A 22934-nucleotide genomic window follows, 5' to 3' on the forward strand; every position below is an offset into this window, starting at 1 on the left:
TGAAAATCATATGCACCTTGGAAGAAGAACAAATTAAAGTATCTTTATGGTGGCTTTGAGGGTGCTGTAATCCCAGCCCTAATAAGACTACATACAGTCTAATAAAGTTAAGACAACACTTAAAACCCATTGACTGTACATAAAGAAGCACGATGCACCTGGGTGGCGATACAGTGGGAGGTGACATCCAGTAACATTACCGAGGCTCAATCCAATGAGGATGCTGCAAAATGATGCGCGTATCACCCCCACGCCCCAGAGCGCGCCCTACCTCTAGCGGACCTCTGGGCCCGGCGCAGCGGATTCAAAGTCTGTGTGGGGCCCCTTAAAGAGGTGCGCCGAACAGGCGGCAAAGACTTTCTCTGTTCAAGAAACAGCGAGATGAAGAGCATCGCCAACCCGGCACCATGGGCTCCAGGCTTCCACGGACCGCCTGCCTACTGCGACTTATCGCACTGTGCATCCTCCTCTCGCACACCGCAGCTTATTTTGGGTCAGAAAGTTTTTTGTTTATCACTTCACTCACGCTACTTAGTTTGTTTTAACAACGACAGGTGTATCCTATCATTTGTAACTCGTAAACACGCATAGCACACGCGTAAATACGCTCAAGTATTATGCATAACAAGCAACGACTTTGAGTAAACCAAATGTGGTTTCTTTGTTGTTAGAGTTATGCAAAGTGTTAGTGTTATACAAAAAGTGCCAGGCTCTTTATCCAGAGTTTATTACTTAGTGAGGTGGGCATTTGGGTTGGAAACGTGCGCATGCCGAAATGTAAATTAATTCAATTGAAAGAGGGGTAATAATTGCAATTTTCATGCACTTTTTTCAGTGGCTTTTAACATCTGTTTCTTTTTCATACTTAGGCTGACAGGTCGAGAACCTTTGGTGTTTCTTCCCGGGCCCATTTCCAACGACGCTCCTAATGGAAAGGCTCACCTGAAGCAGTGCGAACAGATGACCCTGACCCGGCGGCAGAAGAGGCTGTGCCGCAGGGAGCCGGGTTTGGCCGAGACGCTGCGTGAGTCCGTGCGCCTCAGCCTCCTGGAGTGCCGCTACCAGTTCAGGAATGAGCGCTGGAACTGCAGCCTGGACGGACGAGGGAGCTTACTGAAAAGAGGTGAGTTTAAGAAGGATTTTGAAGACTACTGTTTGTGATTTGAAATTGAAATATTAGTTATTAGAGTAACAGACCAAACTCATGGGTCAAAGAGAACTAACCAAGGCATGCCAACACGGTTTACATTGTCTTGTATAACTTGGTATATTCATATTTTACCCAACTTAATCAAGGGTATATAATAATGCTGTAATCCTTTATTCACATGTTAGAATACACACAAGAAAAAAAAAATGGGTTAGTTACTATACATAAGTAGCCAAGTATAAATGTTAAGAAATTATAAACTTCTCGAATTATTTTAATTCTGTTGTCCTCAGGAACAAATTGTTGGCCTATTGTTTAACTATGCACGTTACTATGTTGAGACTTGTAGATACTACTAATGATGTACATACATTCTATGCTTCTCAAATTGTTTTGTAGGTAATTTTATTCATTGTAAAGTTAAAACCCTCCTGAACAAATTGTAGGCCCATTGTTATGATGTTAAGGCATGTTATACAAGCAAGTACAAGATTAAATTTGGTTACTGTGTTTAGACTTGTAGGTGTCAGACTATGACTGCAGTAAATCATAAGCTCATGATTTAGTAGATCATTTTATTAATTGTAATTCTCTGGAATTCATTGTAAGTGTACTGTTAAACAGAACACAACTGGTTTCTATGTTGACACTTGTAAGTATTAGTCTATGAATGTAGAGTAAATTAAAAGCTTCTCAGATTGTTTTAGTAGATATTATGATTGTAAGTCTACTATTAAATTGTTCATAGATGTGACTGACTTGTAAGTATCAGCCTAATATACAGTCAATTCTAAGCTTCTCAAGTTGCTTCAGTAGGTTATTTTATTAAACTTTTCCTGATCAAATAGGTCTATCAAAACTTTTTATTGAATCATTTTATTGAATCAGTTAAATTCAAGTTTATTTATATAGCATATAAAACAACTTCAGCTGACCAAAGTGCTTCACATGAAAGCCAACCAAAACTTCCCAAATCAAATAGACCTATCAATCAGTATCAAAACTTTTTATTGAATTGTGTAGTCCTAGAGATCAGTATTGCATGTGTGAGACAGCTCTCCACTTGCCTTTTTTATGCTTATACATATTATATAGTAGATTATTGTATTAATTGTTTTGTTCAAATTCTCTTGAACTCAATGAAGTTAATTATAAGCTTCTCAAATTGCTCTATGAGGTTATTTTATTAATCGTTTCCTTCAGTTCTATTCAACTTTATTTATATAGCACATTTAAAACAACTTCAGCTGACCAAAGTGCTTCACATAAAAGCCAACAAAAACTTTCCTGATCAAATAGACCTATCAGTCACTATCAAAACTTTTTATTGAATCATGTGGTCCTATAGATCAGTATTGCGTGTGTGAGATGGTTCTCCAGCTGCAGTGCTTTGATGCTTATACATATGGATATGAGTGTGTGGGAGAGCATGAACAGGTCAGCGCAACTAATGAGGGAGTAGAGAGCCAAGAGTTGTGGTGTGGCTGAGTCCGCTGTGGCTATTTTTATATGCGGAAAGCGCCCATTCCCAGAGGAAAAGGGTGGCGCGATTATCCACTTTCATCTTGGAAAAGCCTTCCTAGTCAAAATAATAATTAATTGGTTCAAAATACATGTCTCTGGGGTAAGCAAACAACATTGAGTAACCAGAAAGAGATGCCCAGGAGATAAATCATGACATAACAGTAATGTGGTGGTAGTGGATAACTTGTAAACATTGTAAAAGTCAATCAAAAGTTGCATAATTTGAATTGCTTGTTTTGCATCTGTACAATGCAGTGTTGCCTAAGCTGACAATTATGCTGTATTTATATTAAATCTTTTTTTATTCTAGCATCTTATTTATACAGCCCTTTTATTTGATTATATCTTAATAATATGCTTCATTGTTTTATGTTGCATATCGCCAAAGCACATTCCTAACATGTTAATTTGGTAGCACTTTATAATAATATAGTTAGTATTGAGATTCATGGTATCATTAATTTTGTGGCAATGGCAATGAGCTCTTTCTGGTAACTGCTTAAAAACTATTTGAATTAAAAGTTTTAACAATTTTGTTTAGGACAGATAACAGATAAAGTTTAGGCAAGCAGTAAATCAAGAATCCATTTACTTAACCTTTTTATTAATAGATTAGATTACATAGATACATTTAAGGGCACTGCCAGGATGTGGACTACTTTTATTAACTACTCATTTACCCATCACTGAACATTACTGATTTGTTTTATGTCCCCTCTAGCCTTCAAAGAGACCGCATTTCTCCTGGCTGTATCTTCGGCCGCTCTGACGCACGCCCTCGCCAAGGCGTGCAGCTCGGGGCGCATGGAGAGGTGCACGTGCGATGACTCCCCGGGCATCCAACATCGCGAGGCCTGGCAGTGGGGCATATGTGGAGACAACCTCAAATACAGCACCAAGTTTATCAAGAAGTTCCTGGGCCAGAAAAGAGTCAGCAAGGACTTAAGGGCACAGGTTGACGCCCATAACATTAACGTTGGAATTCGGGTAAGTGTTAACAAACAGATTGCAAGACAAATATATATTGCATCAGTTCATGGGTTTGAAGTTATGGTAACAGTCCTCGATCGTCAAAGCAGTTAAGCAATTAAAATCAAAATATTGTGTCTTTTGAATGGTGAAAGGGCCTCACAAAATCCTTCAAATCAGGAAGGAATCGTGTACCTGAAATCAATGAATAGATATTTGATGACTGAGTATAATCTCTGATGGTAGGTGAGCTGTATATAATTCTATGGGAGATTTACTATTTTTGAAAGGAATATCCAAAACTAGAAATCCACAAATATTATACCTTGTCTTTATTTGATTGGCATCCACAATATTGATATCCACAACATCTACAATATTGATAATATGGCTTCAAATCCTTTCAGCTGACGACAATCATGGCTTTGGGATTTAATGGTGTCAACTTCTGAAGCTTTCTGCATAAATAATTTCACTTTTGTTTAGTTATGACAGTGAAGACAGTGCCAGTTTTTGTTCCATAGATATAAACCCAGTAATTACAGAAATATTAAATGGTCCATATTACACTATTTTCAGATCTATGTTCTAATCTTTTTTTTTCTCATCATACACATACCTGGAGTTGTTTGTTGTTTCATTCACACATGTTTAATTCACAGATCCTACATATTTAGGCTGAGTTCTTCTCTCAAACAGAAAACTCTCCGTTCCACCTTGTGATATCATGTGGTGATACAAGGGAGTGCTTCACTGTGTTTTAAACTCCATACACATTCACTAGAATCATTTGGATAATTTCAACCCTGAAATTGGCAATCTTTAAGGTCAATGCTAGCTGTAACTTGAAAACTACCTCTTCATGACATCACAAGGTGGAAGAGAGCATTTTGAGCTTTGGAGATGTAAACAGACTAATAATAAAAGATTAGCTAAACATGTATGAATGAAACAAAACACAAATCCAGGTATGTTTCTGAGGAAGTAACAGCATTATCACATGACTTAAAGCTCACAAGAATCAGTTTTGCAAAATTTAGGACCTTTAACCCTAAACCTGGTCACCAAATCTGTAATCGAACAAGAACAAATTCTACCATAGCATTCTGTTCTGCCGTCCAGCTCCGTTTTAAAGTACAGTGATTCTACAATGTTGTGATGCCACGTGAACACAACATTATTCAATTTAATTTTATCAGCGCTTTGCTGTCCCTGCGGCAAGAAAAACTTTACGAATCTAGACTCACTATGATTAGTTGAGACGCGCCTTTTCATGACAATTATATGTCTGATAGAGTACCATCAGGGGTAGTAATGTTATGCAGTGCCAGCCAAACAAGTGCCCCGTTATTTGGGATATAATATAATTTAATAGACAGAGCAAAGCCAGGCAGTTGGTGAGGTAGTGGTGGGGTCTGGGGAGACAAGTAGACTGGCGAATCGCTGGAGCCAGGTGTTACTCAGACATGATAAAGCTTGCTGTGCGGGCCTACAGGAAAATTAAAGGTCTTCCGTCAGTTGGGAACGATTATAACTGTGGCCTCTTTTTAATATACGAGCAAGCATTTTTTTCCAGTTACTTCTTCAATAAATCCTACTAATGTTCTTAACCACCAGTGTCTACAAGTGGATTTGCCCCAGGGATTTGTGTAGCGATCCAATGAGGGTGGTTTAGAGTGAGAAACAGGAAGGCTTTCTTATCTTATCTCATCTAAGTTTATTGTTTTCCACACTTTTCGCTAATGTGGCTAAAATACAGAGGTTGTGTTAACCAAAACATGGTGTGGCCGGTGCACCCTCATTTCTCAGTAAAGCCCTAAGGGGATCCATACCTGTAAAAGAAGGAGCTATGCGAATACCTTTCAACACAAGACTACCCTTTCCTTCACCTCAGCTTTAGTCTAACCTCTCTAACCCCAATCTATCTTCCAATTGACTGATCAGTAGACATGTTAACCACACAAGACACTACAACGTTACTGGGTTTTGTTTTAAAGGTGAATTGTGTAACTTCTAGTGGAGGATCCATCAAATGCTTTTCTTCATGGATATGTTATTGCTTTGTCTGGAATGTTTCACAGTATGGCATTAAACCTTTCTATCTTCATGGAGACCAAACCAGACCAAGTTACAGGTCAGATCTGTGAAGAGGCAACCACACTTACAGTCAGAATAACTGTTTTCTGTTCTGTTTTACACTGTGTCACCTGTAATTTAATACATGTAAGGCAAAGATGTTTAATGTCATATTGTGGAACATTCCAGGCAGATCAGTGACATATCATTAGAAACAAGTAGGCTATGGTCCCGCCACCAGAAAAGTTACACAATGCACCTTTAAGACAGAAAATTCTTATCAATGTTTTTCCGTGAGCAGGCATGTAGAGAGAGGAGGGTGGGTGGATTCCTCAGTCTGCGCTTTTTGTCGCCTCTGCCTCGGGCTTCAGAAAAGCTAGAAGTAGACAGAGCTAGTTCGAACACATTGGAAACCTATAAGAATCCAGGAAAGCTGTCCAAAATGAGCAATGCACACTAAATGAAATACAACCACCCCCCTCATCTAGAATCCATAGTGTCAGAAATTTTGAGCTAAAGGACCACCTCTAACCCCCAAACCCTCCCTGAAGGAACCTGCTCACTCCAGCTCAGATAGACCTCCCAGATAAGAGGCCAAGCAATGAATCAAATGGGGAAGAAGCTGACATCTTTCTACCTTTTTCCCATCCTTTATGCTGGTGGGTCTCAAACTGGGGTTAGGGTCCAAGTTAGAACAGCAGCTAATACGTATTTTTTGCCAAGCAATTAAAGGGCCCATATTACGCTATCTTCTAATCTCATCAATGTTAGACTGTTGTTTCCTCATCACAAACATACTTGTGTTTTGTTTCATTCACACAAACCCTGCACATTTAGGCTAAGCTCTTCTCTCAAACAGAAAACACTTGGGTCCACCTCGTGATGTCATGTGGTAATACAGGAAGTGCTTCACTATGTTTTTAAACTCAATACACTTTCACTAGAATCATTTGAATAATTTCAGTCCTGGAATTGCCAGTTTCTACTGAACAAAAGGTAAAGGTAGCTGTTAACCTGAAAACTACCAATACATGGCATCACAAGGTGGAACAGAGCAGACAGATGCAGGATTACTCAACATTTGTGAAGCTAAAACTATTACACTTACAATCTAATTGATAAAGAATATTTAAACACATTGAAGGATTAATTGGAGCAGTTTTGTAGACCTAGTCCTAATCGTACACAGAAGATCATAGTACTCATATGAAGTTTCATTATTATTCACTTTTCACTACGTGTATTCTGGTTTCTTTACTTTAGTTTTGGTTTGGTCCCTTTCTAATCCTGGCCCAATCCTGGTCTAGTCCTGGTTTAGTCCCAGTTTAGTCCCAGTTTTAATGTAATGATTGGGCAAGTGTGAACACACTCTTACATTTGACCCATCTGCCAATGCTACTGGGGCAATCTGGTAGTTACCCATTGCCAGGTTCTCTATTGTATATTAGCCTACACAATTAATGCATATTTTAAGATGGTACTTATCTCCTTCCTCTCTTATAACAGGCGGTGAAGAGTGGTCTGAAAACAACCTGCAAATGCCATGGGGTATCTGGTTCCTGTGCTGTCCGGACGTGTTGGAAGCAGCTTTCCCCTTTTCACGATACGGGACGGCTGCTAAAATACAAATATGACAATTCAGTGAAAGTCCTGAGTGTAACCAATGCCGCAACTGGAGAAACAGAACTAGCTGGGCCACGGAAACACAGACAAAACCTACGCACTACTGATCTGGTGTATCTGGAGGACTCCCCTAGCTTCTGCAGAGCATCGCGATACTCAGCAGGGACAGGGGGGCGGACTTGTTCTAAAGACACCACCTGCCAGAGTTTATGCTGTGGGCGAGGGTACAATACGGCCATGAGACTCACCAGTTTGTCATGCCACTGTCAGGTGCGGTGGTGCTGCCATGTGGAGTGCCAAACATGTGTCCGAGAAGAGGAAGTATACACCTGCAAAAATGCGTAGCCAGAGGACAGAGAGATTACATTGAAAAACTTTATAGACTTTGTGGGGACCGGAGATGACTGGAATGACTAAACTGCATCCCTCTTGCTCAAAGCACTGAAATCTCTGTCCTCCTGAAATAGTGGGATTACATTCCTGTACTGGACTAAACTGGATGTTAATAATCAACAACAGAAATTCAAAGATGGGACACTGTGAAATGTACTTTAAAACCATATGAATTTTATTTTCTAATGGAGATGTTATTGCTTTGCCTAGAATGTTTCCAAGTATAGCATTAGACCTGTCTATCTCCATGGAAACAAACAGATCCTGCCATGGGTTATGTCAGTATAGAGGTGACCCCGCTCAAAGTAAGAATCCATGTATTTTCCACATATTTAGAGCAATAACAGCACCCATAATGAAATAAATACAATATACATTTAAAATTATATCATGTGGAACATTATAGGCAAAACAATAATATTTCCATGGAGAGAAGGAGGTGGTAGATCTTCCATCAGGAAAAAAGAATACCATTTTCCCTTATTACATTAAATTATTGGGCTGTTTTGTCATGTGAAACGTGATATTGGTCCCTTTAATTAAAGATTAGTAAGGCCAAAAGTCAAAACAAAAATAAATTAGTAATATTGAGAAACAGGTAGTAATTAAAATTAGTAGTCCAAAAAATTCTGAATTTGATATCGCCTTACAAATATCGATTCTGCTGATATACTGGTTGGACATATAAATCGATATTTATTGGTCATGGCTGGCCCAGAAAGTCTGAAATATTTGGATTTTGATTCATACAAGTTGTTCTGTCAAGATAAATAACAGCTATGTAACACATTTGGGTCAGTTTTGTCTTATTTTATTTTTGTTTAAAGGAAATAAATGCTGTTTTCAGTCTCTGCACTGGTATCGGATCTGAAAAACATGGTACATCCCTTATAGTAATACCATACTTGTTACCATCAAATACTGCCATCATAAACAAAACAAAAAAATCTCCATCACAGTTGGTTAACATTGGTGCAGTTTGGGAAAAGTTTATGTAAATACAATATCCCTTGAGTATTTATTGGAAGTTCACCGAGTCTGCCATACTGCTGTTTTATATTGCTTTAATCCTATTATGTTACGAGATGCCTCTAAGGTACTTTTTTATAAAATATGCCTGTCTCTTTAACTGCTGTTCATTCATTTCTAAGGCTGATAAAAGCACTTAAGTTGCTCTTGTAAGTAGATAATTTTATAGATGTATGATTACTGATATGTTTTGTATGTGTTGCTGGAGTAGACTGGTATATGCCACTAAAACTATGTACCTTTACTTCATGCATGATCAGGGTTATTGTGTAAAGAAACCAACCGGGCTTCGGTTGATCTTATGGAAATGTCTATGTAAATCAAAGCCTAATGTGTTTTGAACAAAAGAGAAAAGTGCCTTAAGCAATCAAACTTGTAACACTATCTTTGAACAATGCCATAGAGAATAGATGTGAATCAATATTATTATCAGGGGACTATGTTATTGTTGGTATACACTTTCAAGTATTGAAACACAAAAAGCTTTCAATGCTTAACATTGAGTTTGCCATTAAATTTAAATTTGTTCATGTACCTAAAAACAACATCAAAATAGTACTCCTTACAACCAAAATCACTTTATTCGTCATCAGCGTATTAAAGATACAATACGTAACTTTTCTTCTTTCAGAAAAGAAAACATAGTGTACCTTTAAGTTTAGAATTACAACTGTATATATCACTGTAAAAATATTTTCTACCTCATTTCATCTTTTAGCAAATATCAAAAGACTTCATGACTTTATGCTGTAGATACGTGAGCTTATGTATATGATATGCTTTGTACAGTGTTTCTGTTAATATTCTGCTAATATTCTGGTATTCACTTGATCTTGCGCATTATATTTAAAACTGGTTTATACTAAATAAATTTAAATACATTTTTACATTGCAGTGTCTTATTGGTTCACTTTAATGCAGTTATGACACACCCTCAGATACATTAGTATATGTGTTTTGGCAATAGTGACAGCTCTGGGCCTATGCTGTGGTAGAAGAAGTACTCAGTTTTGTTACCTAAGTAAAAGTACAGTTACTGGAGGAAAAATCTACTAATAAAAAATCTACCTATATCATGCATATTTTGAGGTCTTATGCTCTTCAAATGTATTGATTTTAATACAGATTTAGGCTAAAGTTTGTTCAATAGAAACAACTGAGTCAATACGCTTTCTTTAGCTGTTTTTACTTGTATAATTTTGTTTGCTCAAATTACTGTGTTAAACTAAATCCTTCAGCCTTTCCAGCTAGTCTCAGACAATGATAAAAAATACTTCTCAGTCCAGTTGAAAAATGTAGTGGAGTAGAAAGTACAGATACCCAAATGTTGTGAAGTAAAAGTAAAAAGTATCCATTCAAATACTTTTGTTACATTCCACCACTGGGCCTATGTCTGTGTAATCCTTCAGTCGTCCATACAGGATCCATAGCAAAAGAAACACAAAAGTTTCAGAGTGAGATTTCCAACCACAGCACATACATGTTTTGTCCCCATTCTCTGCATTTGACCCACCAGCCAGTGTCACTGGGGCATTGTGGACCCATAGGAGCATTGAGGACCCATCTCCATGATCTTGAATTAGGACTACCTTAGCTGGAGGATTGCTGTTTTGGGTTAACAGTAGTCATTTTGCATGCTACCTTTTTTTAATTTGTTTTTTTATACAGTATGGTATTTAATTTAACTCTAATCTCCATGGAGACAAGCAGGCCACATTACCAGGCTAAGTTACAGGTCAGGTCTGTGGAGAAGTGTCCCCGCTCACAAAAATGAAACATGTTTTACGGTAGTTTTGAGAAATGATGCCTGTCATTGAATAAATACAAGATATAGTATGTGTTTAATGTCATACTGTGAAACATCCCATGCAAAGCAATGATATCACCATGGAGACAAGCAGATGGTGACCCTCCACCAGAAAAATTACACAGTGAACATTTAACTTTATAAAAAGAAAATAAGTGTGGAAAGTCTTCTTTCTATCATGGACAGGTTGATACTGAAGAATTTGTACTGATTGACCAATTATTTCACAATAAAATCTCTTTCAGTGTTTATCTTTTTACCTTTTGCGTGCAATAGACTGAGTGAATTCACCTTCAATTCAAATTTGCAGACTCAAGCCACCAAAACCACTTCCTGGTGATGCTGCCCCGCCCTTCCTTTAATCTAAAATCATTGTGGTCTTGCTGCCTGTGTCACCCACGGCAACCGCCCGGGCATCAGGTGAGGGGGTGTGAGGGGAGGTGAGGGGAGGTGAGGAGAGCAGGGGGCACGTGTGGGCAGGTGTTGTGCCTCCAGCCGAAAAAAACTGACAACAATAATGAAGTTGATGACAAGGATGATGATTCAAGGAAAATAGCTGACTAGCGATTGACCTATACATTTAACAGCTCTCGAAATTAACATTTAACTTTGCAACTTGTAATAAGATGCAATTTATATATGATTAAACTTGAATCACAATAATAACTAGTACACTTAGGAGCAATACAGAGGGCCATTATATAAGACATTTAATATATCCTCCAGGGTCTTTGAAGCTCCACTTTAATTGCTATCATTACATGTTATTATTCATTATTGGAAAGCCTCACTTAAAATACAGGGGAATTAGAAGACAGTTTGAAATGACTAGTTCTTTTCATGGGGTTAATGGCCTGAAAGCATCTCACCGGGTACAGTGGGCCGTATAGTGGAATGATTGATGCTTGCCGTGTCTCGGGGCAACTGCTGCTTATGATTTATGTAATAATCTTTAAACAAGGCCCTTGTTGCAACACATGTGAGACAGCGGCTATGGAGATAAGTGTGTAGTCATACAATCAGTGTAAATGTATTTGAAACAAAGCTTGATTCGGATTTGTTTAAAGGTGTATTGCGTAACTTTTCCGGTAGGTGGGGTGTCTGTCATCAGCTTGTCTCCATGGAGATGTTATTGCTCTGACATGAAACCACTCTTTTTTGCATTTATTGAATTACAGGTGGTTTTATTGCTCAAAATACTTAGAAAAACAGGCATTATGACTGTGAGCGGGGTCGCCTCTCCACAGATCTGACCTGTAACTTGGTCTGGTTTGGTCTCCATGAAGATGAAAGTTTTTATACCATACTGTGAAACATTCCAGACAAAGGAACAACATTTCCATGGAGAAAATAATTTGATTTGTTAATTTCCTGTATGGATGACATAGGTAGAAGGATTCTGTTTTAGAACTCTTTACTTCCTGTATTTTAATACTTTTTTTAGTATCTTATTTTCCACAAGCTGCCACTTAACTGATGTGAAACTATGATAAATGTTTCCACAAATATTAAACCAAACCAAATAATAATAATTAAAAAAAAAATAAGATAAGCATTTTAAGGTTAACATTTACACTTAATGCTGTTTAATGAAATGATAAGAATGGCAGATTTCTATAACTTTATCATGTAATGGAATTCATTGTTGCTGTCACATGGGAATGGTGGCATTTATCTGGAAAATTTGAAAAAAGAAAGAGTGACAAAAACTCTTACTACTTTCCAATTTTTTGTGCAATATGAACCAATAGGCTTACTGTACTGCTAATACTGCACTTAAATGGGGTACATGTAAATGTACATGTATGTACAGTATATATGTATGAAAAAAATAGAATTCAATGCAATCTCAAAAGATGTATGTAATTAACAACAATGGTTAGAAATATACCAGGGTTAGTGTAAGTACAGGTTTAAAAATCTACTCCAAAAAGTCAGATTACCCAAAAAATACTCAAGTGTTTGTAATTCATTATTTTCTACGCCTGATGAAGTCAAATCAGAGCTATACCTAATAGCACATATAAAGGTTTTTAAAGGCGCACTATGTTTTTAGGTGAAGGGTACGCCGCCTGCGCGTCTCCATGGAGATGCCATTGCTTTGGCTGGAACCACAAAATGGGCTTAAATTTATCTCTCACCACAGAGACAAGCTACTTGGCAGTGCTTCAGGTCAAATCTGTGAAAAGGCAAGCAATGCATGTTTTTCCAAGGTGTTTTCATGATCAATAAACACCTATACTTGAATAAATGCAAGATAGAAAAATTAAATGACAAACGTTGGAACATTCCAGACAAATAATTGCTCATCTGAGTATTATCAGTGGTAAACATGATGAGGCAGCCAAAAAAGGTTTAAAAATCTAGACCAAAAAGTGACGCAAAAACATTTTTAATTCATTATTTCCCACCTCCAATGAACTCAAGTCAGCTGTCATAACAATACCTAATGGCACATAAAACATTTCATTTGACGATTGCTGTATTTGTTTTGCCCCCGTGTGTCACATAGACCTAGACTGGAGGCTGGGAGATTTGAGCGACATATAAGCAGGATAACAGGGGGATAGCTCATGGCCCTGGCAGCACTCCCCCGCTGTACCTCTTGTTGTTTTATAATGAACTCCTAAAGCTTTCATTTCCCTCAGTGGCTTGGGTGGAGGGGGGTCCGGGGATGGGGGCTGGATTCGCACGCACAAGCCCCAAGGGAGGCTGCTTTGCTGGGCTACAGAGAACCAGAGACAGGTGACGGCTGTACAGAGAGAGACAGACGAAGGGTTTTTGCATATGGCTGTGTGCATACCTGCCCTGCACACCTGTGGTCACTGGCTGTGTGTTTGTAGTTGGATTTGAGCTACGGGCTTCAGCTACAGTTGCTAGCTCTGTTGTCACTATTGCGCTGTGAATGACAAACACAATGTAAAGTAATGCCTGTGTAACTCTACCTCACCTGTCTGGTTCAGGTAAAGGGTGCTATGCCGACGGAAGATGGATGGACACAAATGTATAGAGGTGTAGCCAGAATTGTACTTCAGTGTTAAGAAAATAATATCACCCACGAACTATGAAAGTAGTCTTCAGTATATTATGGAGAAACTCACTTGTACTTCAAGATTAGAAAGAGTGTATGGAAAAGCTGGCTAGACTTTGTAACACCAATAAGATCTGATTTTATCTAAGAAACCATCTTTATTCCCCAATTTTTTTTCTGCTACTTAGTCATGTCATTGTTTATTTTATTTTTCTTCACAAGAAAAGAGAGAGGACATTCTTTAAAATACTTCTAATTGTAAACTGTATATATGTTATGCAGAAAAAATTAGCATATAGTAAATAATCATAATAAAGCAGTCATCAAGAACTGAGCAACTTATTTTTTATTTAACTGATTTTGAAGGTGCACTTTGCAACCTGCTTGTTTCCACACAGATGTTATTGCTTTGCCAAGAAGGTTCCACAACAGGGCATTAAACGTATCTATCAATATGGAGACAATCTACTATTATACTACTATTGATACTTTGCAGCTGATATTAACATTGCCTGTGTGTGCTAACTGGATGCATGTTCTGTCTGAGGCTTTGTTACACTTTAATCTGAGCTTTATTTTAATGCTGGAATTACAACAGGTGAACTGATTTTGCTCTGTTAAACAAGTCCCTCTGAAATTTTCAGTTTTTCAATCACTCTCACATTTTTGTTGAAACACCTAAACAGGAGATGTTTGATTTTTTTGAGCACATGATCACAGGCTCCTGTTTAAATCAATTTTGTATTTTTTCTTGAGTTTTCAGACAATCTTAAAATGTATTGTTTATTGTCTCAACGGTAACTGATGAACATTCCACCAATACACATATATGTAGAACACCCCCAGAGTGACATCACTGCAAAATATCAATATTACTAACACAACCTTGTTCTATTTGTAATTTTTTTAAGGCAATATTTTTATTTTTATTTTTAAACAAAACACTGTCTGAAAACATGTACACTGGCATATTAACATTTTTGCTCTGTAATCTCTACATTGCTATGGTCAATGGTGTGATGGATGCCCACACCTTTGCACAACTTTACAAGATTTATTTGAAGTTTTATGGACAGACAGAAAGATTTTATCCATAACAGCAAACATACCACATGGGTTTATGGATTACTTATTTATATAGGAACAGTAGATTCTTACTGAAGCATAGAAATCCTGGTAGATATATTGCCAAAGGACACATAGCGGTTTGTAATAGGAACCTGGGAGCCCTGAGGCAAACCTCTAGACTATGCACGTTTTTGATTTCTTATAATGTTGTTTCCTCATTACAAACATACCTGGAGTTGTGTTTCATTTCATTCACACGTTTAACACACAAATCCCGCATATTATGGCTTGAGTCATTCTCTCAAATAGAAAACACTCTGTTCCACCTTGGGATGTCATGTGGTAATACAGGAAGTGCTCCACTGTGTTTTTGCATTCCATACATCTTCTCTAGAATCATTGGGATAATTTCAGACCTGGAATTGCTAATCTCCACTGAACAAAAGGTAATAGGAGCTGTTAATTTGAAAACTACCACTATATGACATCACAAGGTGGAACAGAGCATTTTGAGCTTTGGAGATGCAGACAGACTAATAATGAAGGATCACTCAAACATGTGTGAATGAAACAAAAGGCAACTCCAGGTATATATCTGAGAAGGTAACAACAATCTAACATAACAAGAGTCATTTTTTGTATAATACAGGACATTTAATCTTCGTCCTGGACATCACAATGAGACACAATGTAAATGACAAAGAGGAAGGTACATAAGGTAAAATGGATTTGGTGTGGTATTAGTTGAAGATGGAGAATACGCTATGTGGTAGGAATTTGGTATGTGAAATGAGTAACGCACTTGCTCAACCCATAACAAGAACATGGACTGCCTGGAGCTATGACAAGGCTGAGTGCATACCTCTATGGGGGGCAGGAGCAGAGGCAGAGGGTCGCTGCGGTGACGGTCTCGGGTCACCCACACAAGATGATGAGACAGGGAGGTGTCCAGAGATCCATAAACATGTAAGGGGTAATTAGGTGGGCAGTGGGGTTGAACTGACAGCTGAAACAAGAAGACAAGAAGCAAAACCATGTCAGATGTTGTAAAATGTACATGGTTGCTTTAAAAATGTATTTCACATTTGTTTAGAAATTATTTATTGCATCAAAAAATATTAGCAATATGCAAATTTAACTTGAATTGAGTTTCTTATCCCACATACTGTTTGTTTTCACTGAGAGCTTGAGAAAGCACTAGTCTCACATGACACAACAGAAGAGATGATATACTAAACATGGACCACCCTTTAGTCCATAGCAGTGATTTCCAACATGCGGGTTTGGACCGAGAAGATGGCGAGGGTCAAACTGAATACATTTTTTCACAAAGCACACTGTCAAGAGCATTTAGTTAAATCAAAGTGTATGTGGGGGGAGTAGGACTAAAATGTTGAAATGTCTAATCAGATTACTTGTGATTTATGGAGTACTGAAGTAACTGATTCAGTAATTATTAATAACTTATATATGAAATCTTATCACATGCTGGAACAAGGTATTGTCACAAATGTTACCAAAACAAAATGATAATTGTGATTTCATTAAAAAATACTGTTCTTCTGGGTTATGATATTTTCAGTCTGCATATTTTTACATTAATTTGGTTAAAGTTGTATTAAAAATATGAAGGTACAATGGAAATAAGCATTTGATAAAGTGTGGAGTGAAGACAAGAACAACATGTAACAGTCATAGGTTGCTGTTACATATTTAGTAAACGGGTTCACATTGGCATTTTGTGATGTATGGGCTAAACATGTGATAAAAACATTGATTAGGCCTATTACCTGAATTATTATGGTAAAGTATTGATACGTTGCAGATGTCATCAACAGGGAGAGTGAAGCTATTTTCAAGCTATCTTAAAACTTTTTTGACTGTTTGATAATGTTTACGTTGTGTCACCATGGTAACTGATGAACATTCAGCCAATAAAGATACATGTAGACAATATGTTATTATTGCAACTTAAATAAACTGGACATCTGGACTATGCATGCATTAATTAGACTATTTAAGACACAACTCAGTGCAGCAGTCTCGGAACTATGAAACTGGAGTAACTCAACATGGAAGCAACAAGCATGCCAAAAATCAAAAACAAAAAATTGACATTTCTGGCTAAAATATAGTTTATTTGTATATTGCTTATTTGTGTTATGCATTAATTTATCCATCTATTACACAACTCATAATGCAGTCATCTCAATACTGTGAAACTGGATCAACAAAACAAGTCAGATATTTACATTACAGTTACAGTTTTGGTTCAGCCCTGCAGTTGTGATCTCCTGCTGGGAAATTCCTGGGGGAGGCTGTTCCCATGATACACAGACACCTGGGTTTGCATCCTCTACACCCAATGGTCTGTGATATGACCATGGACGTGATAAAGCCCCATAAGGCACCCACAGAACAGCCTCCTCGCTGTTTGACGCTCGGCACTCCCTCTCTGACCTCCATTCGAATGAAAACACAACTTTCTCACACAAACAATGTCCATGATAGGAAAACACAGATAAAGCACTAGGCCTGGTGTTCTCTCAACAAGCTGCACCTCTGAGAAGAAGGTTTTGAATAGTTTCTAAGGACTATTTACTAAATTCTCTAAATGGCTGTAAATCCTGCTTTAGTATTATGGTGTCAGAGCTCTGTGTAATTTTTCTGGAGGAGGGTACGCCACCTGTGACCAGGGAGATCTGGCTTTGCCTGGAATGTTCCCCAGTATGTCATTCAAGTCAACTAAAGTAAAGTTACATAGTGAAGCTTTAAGTTGCAGCTGACCGGAAGATCACTGGTTTCACTCCCTTGTTGTATCCTTGAGCAAGACATTCGAGGTGCCTTATAGTGTACCAGTGTAACAGAACCAGCATGAAGCCTCACATTGAAAGGACTTAAAACCACCAGAATAAGTTTTGGTCCAATAATAGATCAAATCAAATACTTGATATTCAGATAGTGGTTCATGTAATAAGTGTTCATGTTTAATTACAGTACTGACTGCAGTAGCCAATTTACTGTGACAACACTATGGGACCAAGGATAAAATGTTGCCTAGCTTTCTCTGTATCTGGTCAAACATACTGCCCCCATGTTTTTATATTGTGTTAATTTTATTAGAAAGCACGTTGGTCCCCTCACAACAGTAAAGGGCTCTATAAATAAAGACTGATTGAAATAAAGATTGATTGGTGTCACTATGAAGGTTTAACAATGTGTAATGTTATTGGGTGGGCGGATAGGGGAAACTCCATGCCAGGTTGCCATGTTTGTGTGAGAATTATCAGCGCAAAGACGATGTGGACAGTATCTCTCATCCAGGAGTCCCAGGTGGTATGGCCACAGGGCTGCTGCGTGGGGCCCAGCAGATGGATCCTGGCTTTGAGGTCAGACTAAACATGCAGCTGTGAGACAACAGAGAAACAATAAAGCAAAGAGCGCCATCTTATATAAAAAGATCTAGTAAAAGAAATATTGTTATAACTTGAAAAGACTGTATTTACTCAGCTGAGATCACTTTCACTGTGGTGCACATAACACAATACACAAAAAGAGGTATGAAGAGCTATAAAGTTGTTGTGTTGTTTGGCAAACGTGAAAAGTGACACCATGAGTTCTTTCAGTGTTGCATATACACTTTTGAGCTGTGAATTACAATGTGGTTAGGATAAATATAAACAGAATAAACTGTTGCAGTGAAATCTAGGTCACAAAAAACATCTGCCTTTTGTGTGATTTACATATAGCATTTTGTTTCATTGTTTCCTACTTGATAATATATTGTTTAACCAGGCTTGGGACTGGCACAGTATGAAAAATTGTGGCAGGAAATTCAAAATGCATGTGCAAAAAGCATTTTGGAAATGTAAATCTCTTAATAAAAAAACTGTATAACTTTAAGATTAACAAAATAATTAACAATAAGTCAGACAAGTTAAACAAATAATAAAAAATCAACACTCAATTGTGTCCTATATGTACCCAAATCAAATTGGACACATTGGCCCATTTAAATACATCACTGTCTCAACACTAACAGACACTAACTGATACTGACATAAAAACTAGATTCATTTAAACAATTATTGATAAAAAGGACATATTTGACCTTTCCTGAATAGATTTAGAATGGGGGAAGAAAAGGCTTACGCTTTACAGTGCTTTGAGCTCACTATGGAGTAAAATAATAATGAACGGTAACCTACTACTGTTGCCACAGCTGCCCTGGGGTAGTCTGACGAAAGCAAGTCTGCCAATCTGCACCATCAATCACCAACTTTCATTCACACACATGACATTCATACTAAGCAAAGTGTCTTGCCTACCAAACTTGGTCCAAGTGGGAATCGATCCTCTGACCTCTGGGTTGGGGGACCACTGCTCTAACCACTGTCACACATGTAGCACTGAATAACTACTACCATGTGCTGAAAATTACATTCTATTGTCTAAAAATATGTCTTGTAAAATGATCCATGGAATATCCAAAATGGTGTTGAGTATCAAATCTTTAATTTATCAGAGTGAAGTTTGAAATGTTAGTATTACAGTGCAGACCAAACTCACTGAGGGTACATCTGAGTCTCAAAGGGGTGCGAACATAATAATACATAAGTGGGCACCTGAAATGAGGGTGTAAACATGTTTAATTGAAGTTGCAATGCATCCTTTTTCACCCCAGTAGACCCCAGTAGACCCAGGCCTGCGGTAGTATACAGCACTGTATATAAAATGATGATCAACATTATTAAAGGTGCATTGTGTAACTTTTCTGGTGGAGGGCTCATCAAATGCTTTTCTCCATGGAGATGTTATCCCTTCGTATGGAATGTTTCACAGTATGGTTTTAAACGTATCTATCTTCATAGAGTCCAAACCAAATCAAGTTACAGATCAGATCTGTGGAGCGGCAACTCCAGTCACAGTCAGAACGCCTGCTTTTCAATGTATTTTTGAGCTATAAACCACCTGTAATTTATTAAATGTACGGAAGAGCTGTTTAATGTCATACTGTGAAACATTCCAGGCAGAGCAATGACATATCCATAGAAGGAAGCAGGTGACCGGCCCCGAACCAAAAAGTTACACAGTGTACTTTTAAGACAATTAAGTTTAAAGTCTTCCTCCATATTGAAAACTGAGTCAAATTGGACACGGGGTGCATGTGGGTTAACTGTGACAGGCTTTCATTTAGTTTCATTCATTGTCTCATCAAAGCTTCAAAGTTAAACTGATCATCTCCCGAGGCGTCTCAAGGAGCTCAGTGTGCCTCTCAAAAATGACTGGTATCCAAAAACTGTTGACCCAAGGCGCTTTCTGCTCCCCATAATTTGCCTCCTCACTTTGTCTGTCTTGGGCAATAAGTGTTGATGTATGTATTATATTGACGGGAAAACATAATTAAATATGATGAAGGCAACCCAATAACATATAATTTATTCTTAATGAGTAAAATAGCGGTGTAAGGTAGTCATGGTTCACTGAGCAGTTTGTTCTTTCTTTCTATTGTGTCTCTCCCCTGGACAAAAGGCTGGGTTGATTTCAGGTGATTTCAGTTTGAACCCCAGGAAATGCCATTCTGTTATGAACTGGTGACCACACAGAAATGTTACTCAAGTCTAAAGACCCTCAAATCTTATGATATTAAAGATTTATAAATGTAGGCTGCACTGTCTGGACCCCTCAAAAGTCAAACACGTAAAATATAAGTGTGATACAGATACAAATATAGAGTTCATAATTGTGCAAAGTTTAAAAGGGCATATTCTTAAATCAACAAACATATAAGGCAACTAATCATTATTTTAGTCAACCAACCAACAATTTTTTGTCTGGAATACACTACTATAAATGGTAAATGGTCACATTTTTCTATAGCGCTTTTCCACCTTCAAGGCACTCAAAGCGCTTTACAACAAGGAACCACTCACCCATTCACACACACATTCACACAGTGTACGCAGACACTGTGGGCAAGGTGGGTTAAGTGTCTTGCCCAAGGACACAACGGCAGCATTCATCTGTGGGAGCTGGAATCGCACCAGCCAACCTGTGGGTCAGTGGATCTGACTGCTCAACCTGTGATGTTTATGTCAAGAGCTGGATTCGAACCGCCAACCTTTAGATCAGTGGGCGAATGCTAATAAATAGGATAAATTGTTAAAATATGCTAAGTGAAGACCTCTAGAAAGAGGGCCTTTACAAATACAGTCTATTATGCAAATAAAAAAAACTGTTCTTTTACTAATTATTATTAAAATAGTCAACAATTATTTTAACAGCTGATTAGTCAAATTGTTCTTATTAGAATAATTGTGACTGACTTGCAACTTTCAGTCACATTAAAAAAAAAAAAAAAAAAAAAAAAAGCTGAAAAGGGGTGACTTGTGATTTGATCCCTGTGATGATCTGCTATTGCGGTGAAATTGGTGTGTTTCAGTATGTTTCAGTTTAATGCTCTATGTTTAATCACCAAGACGCATACACACCTACTGGTCAGGTTATGTTCCGTTATGAGTGACAGTTGGGTTTAAGCGATCACAATGAAGTGTGAATACTTTAAAGTGGCTGATGACTTTAGTTACTTTTTAATAACGCAAAGGCATTCAGAGTTTAAACCAGGATAAAGTCAAAATTGTAATTTTGGTTTTGGACAATCATGCATAGTTCCCACCCAAGATCCAATAGTTTAGGTATAGCAAGTTTACTTTTACATTAATATAGTATTAATAGTTATTTGTACTATTCAGAAATACAATTTGTTACAATAGTTTCTCAGCGTGTATGTTTATATTTTATTGAAATAATTTCCCCTTCAGTATAATTAAAAGTAGCAATTCACCTATGTGCTTGTCAACAACAAACAAGTCTACTGGTAAATAAAATGTATGATAAATATATTTAAAGATTCACACAGTGAAAAGACTGTCTCCATTAATTTTGATATAAATTTGTGCTGATGTAGGCCACCTGGAGTTCAGACACTGCTCTCGCCTGTGGTGCTCAGGTGTGCAGGAAGACCAGTAAGCTTGTGTCACTCTCTCCCGAGGGCTAAAAGACGAAGGACAGACAGTGAAAACCCCACGACCTCCAGAAACAAAGCTAATGCTATACTCGTGTACGCTATGGGAAGGATCCTCTGGTTTTCCTCTGTGCAGGTAGTTAAAGCCATGCACCTCCAAACCTGGTGCCCTGAGGATGTGTTATGACAACCAAAAAAAGGAAAAAAGTTAAACTGCTGGAGCAAGAAGTGGCATGAACAGATCCCAGAGTTTTGACATGCGGGGGCTGGTGAAAAGGACCACTGTTGGAGGGAGTCTAGCCTGGAGATACAACCATCAACTCAAGTACCATCAGGAAAACTGTCTGAGATGTCTACTGAGCGCCAGGCTGCTTGGTAGGGTAAACAAATACATAGCTTTCACTACAAAACAGGAGCTTGTTACAGTTCACCGCACTGATTGGCTTAAGATGCTAATCAAGGCAATTAGTACAGTTAGCTTTGACCATAGGGAGCAAGGTGAGGCATTAACATGTCAAGTAGCACCCCAGGGTGTTTATCTCATCACCAAATTATTAGGGGAAGCACAGTTGATCTGGGAAATTTAAGTATGCAACATTCACACAGGCAGTCATTGATGATAAACTCACCTTCTGACTTAAGACGATTCTTCATAGAGATCTTTGTAATGTGACCTCCAGTTGATATCATTAGTCTTGGAGTCTCCAGTGACTTCAGGCGAGAAGGAAGCTCAGGATGGACAGGCTGATATCATGACACCTATTTGTGGAAAAAAGAGGATAGGCTAATTAGAGTGAGTCAAGGTGAGCTGACATAAACCACCCCCAGGACATGTTTCGCAGAGTCTGTCCTGTCAAATGTCAACAGATTGTGTTATAGTCCTGTGGGAGCTTGGGAAAAGGATGTCTCATATCACATCTTCCAGCAATAAAAATAAAAGAAACACTAAATCAAACACATGTACCACAGAATGGAACATTACACAGATATGGAGATTGGCATCGTATTTTTTCCAGTCTCAAATTTGTACCTATTTATGCAAGGCTCAGATGAGCTTCCTTTCTCAAATGAGAGTACTGAGATCTGAGTAATCTAGGAGGCTACTCGTAAGAATTAAAAGAGGTGAGTTATCTTAGAAAGGGGTTGAATAAGTCCTTCTCACACTCAAATCCATTTAATAAAATATGTTTATCTCTTTGATGTTTGACGATATCTAATAATATTACTAAAAAAATGACTC

The 22934-nt window shown here is 37.9% G+C and overlaps 1 protein-coding gene and 1 long non-coding RNA gene across 2 annotated transcripts; one reads left to right on the forward strand and one right to left on the reverse strand.

The window, feature by feature from the left end:
* The first annotated feature begins 399 nt into the window (after positions 1 to 399).
* On the forward strand, positions 400 to 7687 carry wnt9b (wingless-type MMTV integration site family, member 9B). Its single transcript, XM_020934394.2, has 4 exons — positions 400 to 493; positions 870 to 1123; positions 3396 to 3661; positions 7226 to 7687. The coding sequence occupies exons 1-4, from the start codon at positions 408 to 410 to the stop codon at positions 7685 to 7687; spliced, it is 1068 nt and encodes a 355-aa protein (XP_020790053.1). The 5' UTR covers positions 400 to 407.
* LOC129408619 (uncharacterized) lies at positions 6999 to 22461 on the reverse strand. Its single transcript, XR_008632044.1, has 4 exons — positions 22324 to 22461; positions 15533 to 15676; positions 7591 to 7671; positions 6999 to 7336 (listed from the first exon to the last, which is right to left on the reverse strand). It is a non-coding gene; the product is annotated as an uncharacterized LOC129408619 (long non-coding RNA).
* Positions 22462 to 22934: the final 473 nt, after the last annotated feature.

Source organism: Boleophthalmus pectinirostris, unplaced genomic scaffold, assembly GCF_026225935.1.
Source record: "Boleophthalmus pectinirostris isolate CB_2022bp ecotype Guang Dong unplaced genomic scaffold, ASM2622593v1 HiC_scaffold_17, whole genome shotgun sequence".
NCBI lineage: Eukaryota > Metazoa > Chordata > Actinopteri > Gobiiformes > Gobiidae > Boleophthalmus > Boleophthalmus pectinirostris.